The following is a 12,160-nucleotide window of genomic DNA, read 5'->3' as shown; positions in this document are numbered from 1 at the left end:
GACAAACGTTCAGCTTTTAGTATTCCTTCACACATCATTCTACTTCATTGAATCTATTTACAGCTGCACTAAGACCACAATAACACTGTTCTCTCTTTATAAGGATCTCAGTGATGTTTATGCCAGAAGTGTTGGTTGTTTTTTGGTTTGTTTGTTTTAAATAAGTTTGGTTTGCTGTATTATGGGTTGGCTTCCCACCATCCCCACCCCATAAATGCATGGATAATCCTTTAAGGCAGATGTCAAGCCTAAGTTTTTGCACCATGCCATACAACATCAAAATAACCATCACCCTTCCATGCCTAACCACTGAAAACCAAGAAGCTCCAAGAAGCTTGAAAATGAGTATCTTTTCCAGTAGCAGAAAAGACGACAAGGATGGAACAGAAGCAAAAAGCAGGTGTTACAAACAAGTTTAGAAGAGCCCTGAAAACCCCCTTCATGTACCTTTTTTACCTTCCTTTGCCCATAGCACCAGGTTTTCATCTTACTAAAGTTCTTCGTATCTACACAAAGAATTACAAATGCTGGTAAATACAGAAACTTTCATTATACTATTTATCATACAATTATCATAGAATTACCAAATGTTACAAACATCACAGTAGAGAATGTTTTATATCAGCTTACACCTGTTGGTAACCATAAATCAGTATCTTGTAACTGACAACCACCTTCCTATATTCAAACGACTTTAATTACTTTCATTTATTTTCACAGTATTCAACAATTTTTCACTGTGCTGTTGTGCTTTCATATCTTCACATTTCACTGATAAGAAATTATCATTTGCTATTCCTTTATCCATTATCCTTTAAAAGAAGCAATTTCTCTATCTCAAAAAAATGTCCTTAAACATTGTCAGTAAGTACAAAGACTACTCACAGTAACTTTAAGTTTGAATGCAATGGAATGGGAAAGGGAACAGGAATGGGAAAGGGGTTACAGTAAAACAATTTCTGGAGCTGTTTTCACTGGGTGTAATCATGTTGCTGTGGACTACTTACTTCCCACATGAGCCTGCAGTCTGTGTTCTCATCCAGTTCCTGAGGCATTCGCTTCTCCCCTGCAAAGGGGCCAAATTTTTCACCCTAAGAAATGATTATAAATGAAAATGAATCAGTGAGGATGCGAGGAAAAAAAAGAAAAGGAAGAGAAAAAGAAAAAAGCCAATGAATTTCCAGTGTCCAGCAGAGGTCTCAGTTTTAGCTTCAAATAGTAAAGGGCAGTTTTCCTTTGGAAACCCACTGTCTGGCAGAAACATTCACAACATTGTGAGTTCAATCTCATTCGCACTGTTTTTATGGCTTGGAGGATCTCTAAATAATGATATTTCCTCTTTACACTTAATTCCCAATTTAGCAAATAACACTTTTTCCGGATTTTAAATAACAGTTATAATCACAAGTCACATTGGATTCTTAGAAATCACTTTGCAGTAGACATCCTACTAAATGTAAAGGATTTGACATCTGGGCAAGCACAAAGTTTTCATTAGATTTACTTGCAGGATTATTTGCAACACTACTTTTTGAAGTGCCCCAAATCAAATCACTGAGTAGTTTTGAGGTTTTGAACATACAGAGGGATTTATTTTAAAAAGCAGGAGTATGCACGTGCCTCTGAATTAATTTAAGCCTTCAAAAACAAAATTAAAATGTTCTAACACCTGCGCGCCCTAACACATACTGTGAAAGCATCCATTGATATGTCCTTCCAAACATCTTGGGGTTTGGTGCTCAGTGTTTTTCTTTCTTTTTTCTTTTCCAGATGTCATGCCAGCAGCAGGGTAAATTCTACAACCAGGGCAAATTCTATGACCAGAGCTTATATAGGTCTAACTTCTTTTTCCCCACTTCTCCTTATTTGCAATGACAAGCCATATGAACTGGAATGCAGAATGCTACTTTCCTTTAGGCGGTATTGAAATAGAAAGGTTTTAATATACTTTAAGGCATTACAGGTTAAAACCACACAATAAGAAACAACTTTGTTTCAACTTTACAACGTTTTAGCTAATAAATGGATCGATCTTCTCTGAAAATACCCCCCACAGGCACATTCTACAATCCTAGGAACAGTCTGCTACATATTTCCCCCTTTTCCTTCCTTGCCTGCATGTGTAGTGTCAATGAAAAAATGGCATAGAAAACCTACATGATGACTTTTCCTAATTTAAAGTGTGTGTGTAAAAGAAATTATATATATACATATATATATATGTATGTATATATAATTAAATCTGACGGGGTAACAAAGAAAAAATAGGCATTGCATAATAATAACACAGAATTGAGAGGCAATAGTTTAGAAACTATGCTCAACAAAGATATCATTAGAAAGACCAGTTTTAAAAAAAAAAAAAAAAAAAAAAAAAAGGAGCTAAAAAGACAAGAACACCAGAGAACAATTGGAGTCCAAATCATAAATGGGGACACAAATATGGGCAGGAATAGCAAATATTGGCACTATGGGGCTTCCCCTCCTTCACTTCCCTCTGTTTTCTATTCCAGTTAATCATATGAGGTCACTGGTTGTCTCTTGCCAGCTTACATCTCCTAGGGTTTAACACTCAACTGATATTCCCTTCTTCTTTTACTCCATCTGCAATGAAGGCGAAATATGATCAGTACAATTACCTGTGCACAGCCACCAATGTCCTCAGCTTCTCCTGCAGCACAGCACTGTCTAATAGGGGCCACGCAGATGTTAGAAGGGAGACCATTTGCTGTGCTGTTCACTTAGGTTAAGGAAGAAGTCAACATGAGAGCAAAGTAATTCTGTTCTAGAGGTGTATGGTCCTTTTAGGCTCAGTAAAGATAAGGTAGGCCTCTTCTGGAGGAGATACCTCATGACAAGCTGAACTTGCTTTTCCCATTTCCTTACAAAGCATCAAGTAGTTTTAGTGCAGAAAGGAAAATAGCTCACCACAACTGCTGAGCTCTGAAGAAGAGCGTAAATGTATCTGCAGAATCTCCAGTTACTTATAACAATTATCAAGATGAAAAGAAGCTCATATAAGCTGGATTAGTTCTGTTCTATGCAGAGAAGATAAATTCTCCATAAATTTAATACAAAAATAATTTAAAGTCATAACGAATATGGAACCTTTGATAGCTAGTCTCACACAATCACTTCAGCAGCAGAATAACACTCCAGTGAACAGAAAGTGATGAATTAATTCCTTAACTACTTTAGAGGTTTCTGCAACACTCACCTCAGCAATACTTCCATCCTCACACGCCAAAAGATGCCTAGCTACCAGATAAAGCACCTACAGGATTAATTTTACCCATCACTGAACCCCGCATCGCCTCTGGGGTGAAACACAGCAACAGCTTAGTAGTGCATACCGACTGAAAACATGAAACACCATATGTCATTCCTAGCTCAACTACTCCAGGCTAATAAACCTCTACTGCAATATGTTTAAGCCCTTCTGGAAGCTCAAAACAATAGAGAAAGCAAAAGGCAGGACGCCCACCTCTAATGTAAAGAGAACATAACATGAACTGGAGATGACTCCAACTTCTAAATGCTTTTTATGGCTCCTCAAACTTGGAGAGAAAGCAGAAATTAGAGACACAAAACCAGGGGTCTTGCAACACAAAAGTCCCTGGGGATAAGCACCATTATCTATTCAGCCTTAAACATTATTTCTTTTCCCAATATTTCTATTAGTCCTAGCCAATAAGTACACTGTCATAATGAATATATAGGTCAAAAACATAGTAAGACTTCCTCCCAGATCAATGAAGCAGTCTTAAGACAGTCGAAAAATGACTGAGGTTATGAAAGGCACATCATTCAAAAGAGCTGCTTTTCAGCACATGACTAATCTTGTTCTGATCTCAGCAGAACACTGAGAAATGCAGTAGCTCTCTCTCTCGTGATTATACCAGGGGTCTCATCATACTGGTGCTGCAGCCAAATGCCAGATGCTGGAGAAAAAATAAAATAAAACACCACAAGACAATGACAGCTTTTGTAAAGGTCACAAAACAAACCCGAAAGATTTCACTTTGTACACCTTCAGACAAAAAAAAAAAAAAAAAAAAAAGTATTAAAAACTGGAAATGTTGCATAATGCCTGAAGGCACAAAGGCAGATGGCAGGTAACAGCAGCTCAAAACACACCATTTCCAAATCACACCATTTCCAAAATGTTGCAAATAATATAATTTTCTAAGGCCTACTTCATGAGTATTTAACACCTGGACAGTTGTTACTGCAGTTTTTGATATAAGATCATCTGAAGTGTGCTTGACTTCCAATTACAGCTGTGCAGAAACAATAGGAAATAAAAGAATCACAGAATGACCCAGGTTGGAAGGGACCTCAAGGATCATGAATCTCCAACCCCTCCACCACAGGCAGGGCCACCAACCTTCACATTTAACATTAGACCAGGCTGCCCTGGGCCCCATTCAGCCTGGCCTTGAACACCTCCAGGGATGGGGCATCCATAACCTATCTGGGCAGCCTGTTCCAGCACCTCACCACTCTCATAGTAAAGAACTTCCCCCTGACATCCAACCTAAATCTTCCCTCCTTCAACTTAAAACCATTTCCCCTTGTCATGCCATTATCTACCCTTGTAAAGAGCTGACTCCCTTCCTGCTTATAGGCTCCCTTTAGGTTCTGAAAGGCTGCAATGAGGTCACGCCACAGCTTTCTTTTCTCCAGGCTGAGGTGCACTATTAACTACTCAAGAACACAGATTTTATTTTACAGCATCGTATTCAGCAACTACTGTCAGAGTTTCAAGGAATTAATTAACAATTAATTATTTGACAGCTGTTAACTACTCCGTATCAAAGCCATGAAGCATAGTACTGCTGCCTCACTCACTACCAGGCAGGAAGAAAGTTGGAAGTGTCTCAGATGTGATTTCTTTTCCATGGGGATATCCAGTGTACTATTTGTACTTTTTACACATCTACTGTTCTCTGAACAGCTGAGGTAACACATTGTGCTTAAGTCTTTAACCACTTCTAGGAATGCTCGTACTAAGCAATGCCCAGTTTCCATAGGGCGACTCAGAGGCTGATTCCTCATCCTACTGAGGAGCAAAGTCAGGCACGTGCTTCTGAAGGGCTTTGCATACCATACCTGTTGGTAAAATTATAAAAGCACAGTGGATTCAATGCCAAACAAAAACCAAGTCCATAACAGGAACTTCAAAAGCGATGCAGAGCAGCTCTAGCAAGAAAAAAGAGCTATTCTTCCCAGCATGCAGATCTAAGGGTTCAATTTCAAACAGTATGAAGGAAGGGGATTCAGACCTTCAGCTGATACTGACACGCAGACATCAATTTTGATCACTTTCACTCTCAAGTTCATTCTATTTCAGAGTCCAGGGACGCACGTGCGATAGCAGTCTACAATTCTCCTTCGTGTGTGAATTCCCAAAGGTTTAATATCAGAGTTCAGACCCTCAGCGGAAAAGAAAACATTAAGCCAACTGATAAAAACCTTGATTGCCTCCTACCTCCTTTCTCTCCCTAAAGGAGGCCTTAGAAATGAGAATCATAGAGTTACCCAGGTTGGAAAAGACCCCGAGGATCATCAAGTCTAACTACAGCCTAACCATAGTACCCTAACAACCCTCTGCTAAATCATATCCCTGAGCACCACATCCAAATGGGTCTTAAACACATCCAGGGACAGTGACTGAACAACCATGTGGAACACCTTCTCTACGGTGTTTAAGCCTGGTGGACAACTGCAAAGACCTGGCAGACCTCCCAACCAAATCAGCACCAAAACCTGGCTAAAGATGTAAAGCAAATCATTTAAAGTAAGTAGAAGTGCAGAGAAATGCAGGGTTCACGACTTCAGGTATGCCTCTAGCGGTTGAAACAAGTTGTTTAAAAGTGTCAACCGAGCAGTTTTAATAGGGACTCCAAACAATTAAAAGGTTTTTCCCTTAAGTCATCGAGCACCAAGGGCCACGGACTGTTTGAGATAGGTGGGATATGCGGGTAGCTGCGGATCACAACCTCTCCAGTCCCGGGGATGCGGCTCCGAAAGCGAGGAATTAACCCTTCGCCTGCCGGGCTGCAGCGGCTGGGAAGAGGCAGGAGCCTGCGCACGACAGACGGGCACCTCCGCCCCCGGGAGGACTAAACGAACCCAGAAGCACGAAATGAAGTCGGGACAAGCCGGGAAAGCAGCAGCCCGCTGAGCACAGCCGCCGCAGGTAGCCGGGCCGGCCGTCCCGCTCCCCGTGCTCGCCCAGACACACCGCCCCGCCGGGCACCGGCCGGACCCGGGTAGAAGGAGCCCAGCCGTGCGGAAGTGGGTTGAGCGCCGATAGAACGGGGCTGAGCCGTCCCGCTCTGCCGGGATACGTGGCAGCGGCTCCCCGCCGGGCCGCGCCGCCGCTCCCAGGCCGTCACCCACCTTCTTCACTCTGCGGGCCGTGTAGAGCCCCATCCCGTCCTGCACTTTGGACGACTTCAGGGCAAACCTGTCCGGCACGTACATGCCCAGCATTTTGTACCGGGCCGGGCCGCCGCCTGCTAGCGGGAAGGAGGATTCCCGGGGACTTCCATTGCACCGGGGGAGGGGGCAGGAAGAGGGGCTGGGTGCGGGGCTCGTCCCGCTCCTAAGGAGGAGGAGGGAGGAGCCTGCCCGCCGCGGCCGGGCAGAGGCGGCGGGGCGCCGGCAGGGGACGCGCTCGCCCGGCGGGGCAGCGACCGTCGTGAATCAGTTGAGTGTTACGAGCCGCTGAGGGGCTGGATCCATTTCCAGATAGGTTGTTACACTGAACAAAGAGGAAACAATGTATCCAGGCCTATAGTTTCAGTTTTAAGAATAACAGCAAAACTTAATCTTTTAATGAAGATCCGGTGCCAAATCTTCCATATGCACAGCTGAACTTGATATTTTTCTATGCTAGGATGCTTTCTTGAATTGAGGCCAATCTGTCTTAGTTCATATAAAATTAAAATATTAGCACACTTTTCTGCCATTTTCCAAGGACTATGAATATTTTAGAAGTTATTTTCACTTCATGAAGTCCTCAGCAATTCCTTCCTTCCCCTCCCCCTTCCCCCCCACCCCAAAACAAAAACAAAATAGTTAATAGATCAGTTTAAGAAAAATAGGAAAGAAGCCAAAACAATCTCTCCTTTTGTGGCACTATGGATGTTATCATGCAAATTGGATATCCACAACTGCCCTGGCACCATTACAGATTGGTTTTTTTTCTGAGTTTAATTAGTCATCTATACATATAAGCTTCACGTGCTGTTGGTATTACCCTTTCTGGTTCATACAAAGGACACTGCAAAGGATAAAATCAGCCTTGTTGAACATAAAGGTGACACTGTTGAACATAAAGGTGATACGTTACAGCTTCTCTATTTTTTCCTATATGCAAATTCATGGAGGGAGAGATCTCAAAACTCCAAGTGACCCAGAATAGACAGAAATATTGAAAGGCTCATATCATTACATGTGTATGTTCATCATAGAATCATAGAATTACCCAGGTTGGAAAAGACCTTGAAGATCCAACTGCAGCCTAACCATAGTACCCTAACTCTAAAAATCCACTGCTAAATCATATCCCTGAGCAACACATCCAAACGGCTCTTAAGCACAGCCAGGGACAGTGACTCAACCACCTCCCTGGGGAGCCTATTCCAGTGTTTAATTACCCTTTCTGTAAAGAAGTGCTTCCTAATATCCAACCTAAACTTGCCCTAGCGCAGCTTGAGGCCATTTCCCCTCGTCCTGTCCCTTGTCACCAGTGAGAAGAGACTTTGTTAATCAACAGCAAGAGTGGAGAATTATGCTTCTGAATTACTGTTTTGTATTTGGTGCATATAGCCTGCTGTTGTCCTCTGTCATGAACATTATTAGCTGAGAATGATAGATACACCAGCAAAAGGAATTCTCTTGCTGGCATACCAAAGTCATCTCTGAAACAACCCAGTTCTGCAAAAAGGTATATGTACAGCAGGTTTTGCTGGCATAGCTGGCAGCAGTTGGAAGGCATATTGAAGAACTCATATCATGTTATATAACTACACTGACAGAAGTGACTTTGCTGTCTCAGTCTAATGAACCATCAGTCTGTAGTAGCCAGGCAAGGTTGCCTCTAAGGCTCTCTCCACGTATACAAACAACTATCAAATAAGAGAAAGTGCAAAACAGATGGATATCTTTCTCAGTAAAGGCTTGAACAAACAAGCATGGAAAACATTTGTGTCAGCACACTGAAAAGGCCATTTTCTGAGACTGAGAAGTATGCCTTTGTGTTCATTACCCAAAGCCTCTTACCAAAAGCCTATGAACTGCGATCTGCACTGATCTACTGATTTCTTCTCAGAAAGTCACTGCCAAACATTCACTGTACTTGATATTTCAAAGTGTTATCAGTACTTTACAGAGTTAAATCACCACACACAATGACTTGCTATCTTCAAGCTCTCCACTCCCTCAGAAACACCTGCCATGGTGTTTCTCTCTTTGCTTTGTATTCAGATAGTTTTTCTTGGCACTTGCACTAAGACAGGTGCAATTGAGGGCAGGGTGACAATCAGTCCAGGAATGTTTGCATTCACAGAAACAACTAACTCCATTGCCAGGAACTATTCAGCATTGCCTAGGTGGCTTAACTGCACTGGTGAGTGGCACTTGTGTTCTAAAACAATGCCTGAGAAACTGGTTTGTGTGCACAACTTGGACAAAGATCACATGCAGAAACCACAGTCATCCAGAGAAAATGTAAGAGACTTGTATGAAAGTCCTTGGCCCAGTTTAATGACAATACTGTTATTACTCAAGAAGGTTGATCTGCCACAGCTGGGCTAAACAACAGTAGATGATGTTCCAAGAATAGGAAGAAAGCAGTTAAGCTTTGTACACAATATGAAATTATTTGCTCATATAATTAAGAAAAGGTGTATCAATAGGATCCCATGAGATTTCAAATAACAGTTCTCTGTAGGCAGAGTCCTAGGAAAAGGACTATAGAGAGGTTAAAGAGTAGAGTGGAGTCTGCACGTGAAACACACTGGTTTTACCTAAAGTTGAGAACCTGAATTAATCCAGAGCACTGAAAAAAACATTAACGCTGTTGAAATATACAAATATACAATTAATTATATACAAATACTATATACAAATAATTAAAAACTTTACTTTCTTTCAGTGTGAAATCCTACAGCCAACCAGGTGTAGGAAAGCTCAGTCAGCCCCTTCCTTTTCCTGAGGGAGCACTGAGTTTATAAGGAAATGTAAACAATTTTCATTTTCTGTTTCACTGCATGGAATATAATTGATTGCAGTTATAAGACTACACTAGCACATACGTGAGAATTTTTATTTTAGATACATAAACTACATTTAAATTAACCCAACCAGGAACTATGAAGATAGGTGTAAAAATTACAAAATGGACATATCAAACTTAACGCCACCACCTAAACGAGCTTTGAGCACTGAGGGTTATGCTTTGTTCCCCCCTCCCCACACACACATTTACGTCACACTGGGATAGGATTTGTGGAAAGGACTTTGAGATAAGTTCCATTGTTCTTTCTCAGTTACCATTATAATTTGCAGTGTTTCTGCTTTATCTGGTTCATTACAGTTTTAATTAACACAGCTACCGTTACTTTATGTTTTGTTTCCTAGTATTAATAGCATAACTTCATTTTTGTTTTACATTGCTATGAATACTTCAGTTGCTATTTACAAAATGTACTTGCAAAAAAATATGGAAAGAAATACAAAGGGACAGCTGTGTCCCATTTCTATTGGCCTAATACTTTTAAGAAGAATGCTTTGAAACTTTTTGGAGTTCATTTCTACCAAGTAAATCAAATGAATTGTTGGGGACCAAAAATGTCTGAGGAATATATCTCAAAGTATAACAAGTCATTGTGAAGTAACATATTGAAAATAAAATAAAACCAAAACCACATTTTTAGTTTCAACCTGCACCACATAACACAGTGAATAACAAAGGACAAGTAATCTATTAAGTTATTTAAAAGGTATAACACTCCAATTTGGACTTTTATAACATAAATGCTAATTATTTTTAAGTTTTCTATTCTTAATTTCATCTTTCATTGTCTTACTTTTACATAAAAGTACCTGTACTTTTTATATAATAGCTAAATAGATGTTCTCTTATAGTCTAACTACTCAAAATTGACTGAACAAAATTGCCTTTCAAATATTTCGTATTCCTGTTTTTTTACTTTCTGAATTACTTGTGCATACATCAGGGTAGACATGGTTAGATGCTTTCTTTCTAATGAGCTTCTTATGGCATACCCATAGTCTACACAATGCTGAGCAATTAAGAAAAAAGAAAACAAAAGCAAAACAAAAAACCACTTCACTACTTCACTCTTCACCCCAACCCCAAAATGCAAATAGCGGGTCATTACTCATAGGCAATCTATCACAGAGAGAAACATATTTAGTTTCTATATTAGACTGTAGTTACTCATCTAGAACTGCATGAAGCATTAAGAGAAAACACTAGGGCATCTAATAGCCCTTAGATTTAAAGTCTGACAGTTTCAGGAACTGCTTACATAATATCCTTGTGAAAGGCATAAGGTATTTTCAGGAGAAAGCTTTAACACAGACATGGAGGCTGGTGCGTCCCAAATGGAATTCCATGGAAGAAATCCATGTGTTGGGACAAACAAAACAATTACAAGTTATTCATCTGGAGTTCTAATACTTGTTGCAACATCACACCAGAAGCATGTTAAGATGCTCTCTCCACCCAAGGAACAGTTAATTAAGGGTCAGACTTAATAAGTTAACATGTCATATTCTAAGAAGAAATAGAAAGATTTAAGGACAAAATGATCTTCAAGATTCCTGAAGTATGCATGCCAGCCCCTGAAGCATGCCACACCTTAGAGGAAAAAAAAAAAACAGAAAACTGTTCTCCAGAAGAAAGAATGGTTTTTAATTGGTAATCCTTTGTTTAGAATTATGGGCATCCACTATTTTGGCCAGGCTGGGCCATATTGTGTGAAGAGGTATTGTCTTGGGTCATAAAAAAAAAAAAAAAAACATACTATAGTTAAAGCCTATAAGTAACAAAACAGGTTTAATACTTACTATTAAAACACAAAAATGAGGACAATAAAAATCATAAAACTATCAGGTTGGACACACATGGTTTAGATGGGACGCTATTATCCTTAAAAGTTTACTTGACATTTCTTTCCTTTCCTTCTTCTCCTGCCCCTCTCACAACCAACTGAAATCAGAAAGGCAAGTGCTATTTTCTCCTCTTAGTAGTCCTGTGCATCCTAAGTATTAGAATATTAGCTTTTTGCAGCACCCATAGCAATATCAGAATTTGGTTCTGGTAGCTGATAGAGATCCTAGAAGGCTTGCTGCTCGTGACAAGTTTATATAGGTTCATTGCAAATGGTTTCCCAACCTTTCTACGCTGCAATATCCAAACCAGGGCAGAAAAGATCTTTGCTCATTCATATTTTGCATTGGAATACTCTGGAAACTTCCAGCTTGTGTAATCACACGTACAGTGATGTATAGTGACAATAATGCAAAGATGGTACAAGAGAGGTGGCAATAAATATCCAAAAGGTTATTTAAAGGAAAGACTCACCTAATAGAGGTCTTCAGCCTGCTGGAAAACACTGAGGCAATCTCCACCAAGGAGCAGTCTCAAAGAGATACTGCTTTGGTGGTGGTCAGCCCTTAAATAAGGTCTAGAGGGGGTGGAGTCAGGCTCCACCCCTTCTGGGAGCACAGCTGAATTACCCTCACCTGTGCTCCCACAGCTGACCCGAAACTTGCTTCAGCTGATTAATCAGAGGTTCAGGCTGTGATTACCAACTTCCCATGTATCACATTACTTGAGAAAATGGCAATTGGAATAGCATGCAGACTATTACATTCCCCTGCTCTGGGGATGATGGCACCCTTTCTGTGAGTAATCATCAGGCACAGCCACTGAAAATACCTAGAACAAACTGTGTTTGTCAGCTTAAGGTATATATTATACTACCACTTAAAACCTCAGACTCTTAGATGGAAGAACCTACTTTCCTAAGAAATTAAACTTGGTTATTGAGAGTAGGACAAGTCCCATTACTCAGTGTCTCAGTTTTTTTCCCCAGTTCTGACTGTGTTTTGTGTTTGT

At 40.4% G+C, this 12,160-nt stretch overlaps 1 protein-coding gene across 5 annotated transcripts in view; it reads right to left on the bottom strand.

Annotated features, from left to right (window-relative positions):
* The window catches only part of PRDM5 (PR/SET domain 5), an 81,076-nt gene extending 69,370 nt beyond the window's left edge, over positions 1–11,706 (bottom strand). For 2 of the 5 annotated variants that reach the window (XM_015861927.1, XM_015861928.1), the window contains exons 1-2: positions 6,406–6,591; positions 1,008–1,091 (exon numbers count right to left, since the gene is read on the bottom strand). In XM_015861927.1, coding sequence (XP_015717413.1) covers positions 1,008–1,091; positions 6,406–6,498 — 177 coding nt within the window. In that variant the 5' untranslated portion in view covers positions 6,499–6,591. Of the gene's footprint in view, positions 1–447; positions 507–1,007; positions 1,092–2,639; positions 3,701–6,405; positions 6,592–11,623 lie in introns of those variants that run through there. The other 3 variants (XM_015861929.1, XM_015861931.2, XM_015861932.1) reach the window with 3 other exon arrangements.
* Positions 11,707–12,160: the final 454 nt, after the last annotated feature.

The sequence above is a fragment of the Coturnix japonica genome, chromosome 4 (assembly GCF_001577835.2).
Source record: "Coturnix japonica isolate 7356 chromosome 4, Coturnix japonica 2.1, whole genome shotgun sequence".
NCBI classification, from domain to species: Eukaryota; Metazoa; Chordata; class Aves; order Galliformes; family Phasianidae; genus Coturnix; species Coturnix japonica.
Note: the sequence above shows the minus strand (reverse complement) of the source record. Positions and strands in the feature narration are given on the sequence as shown.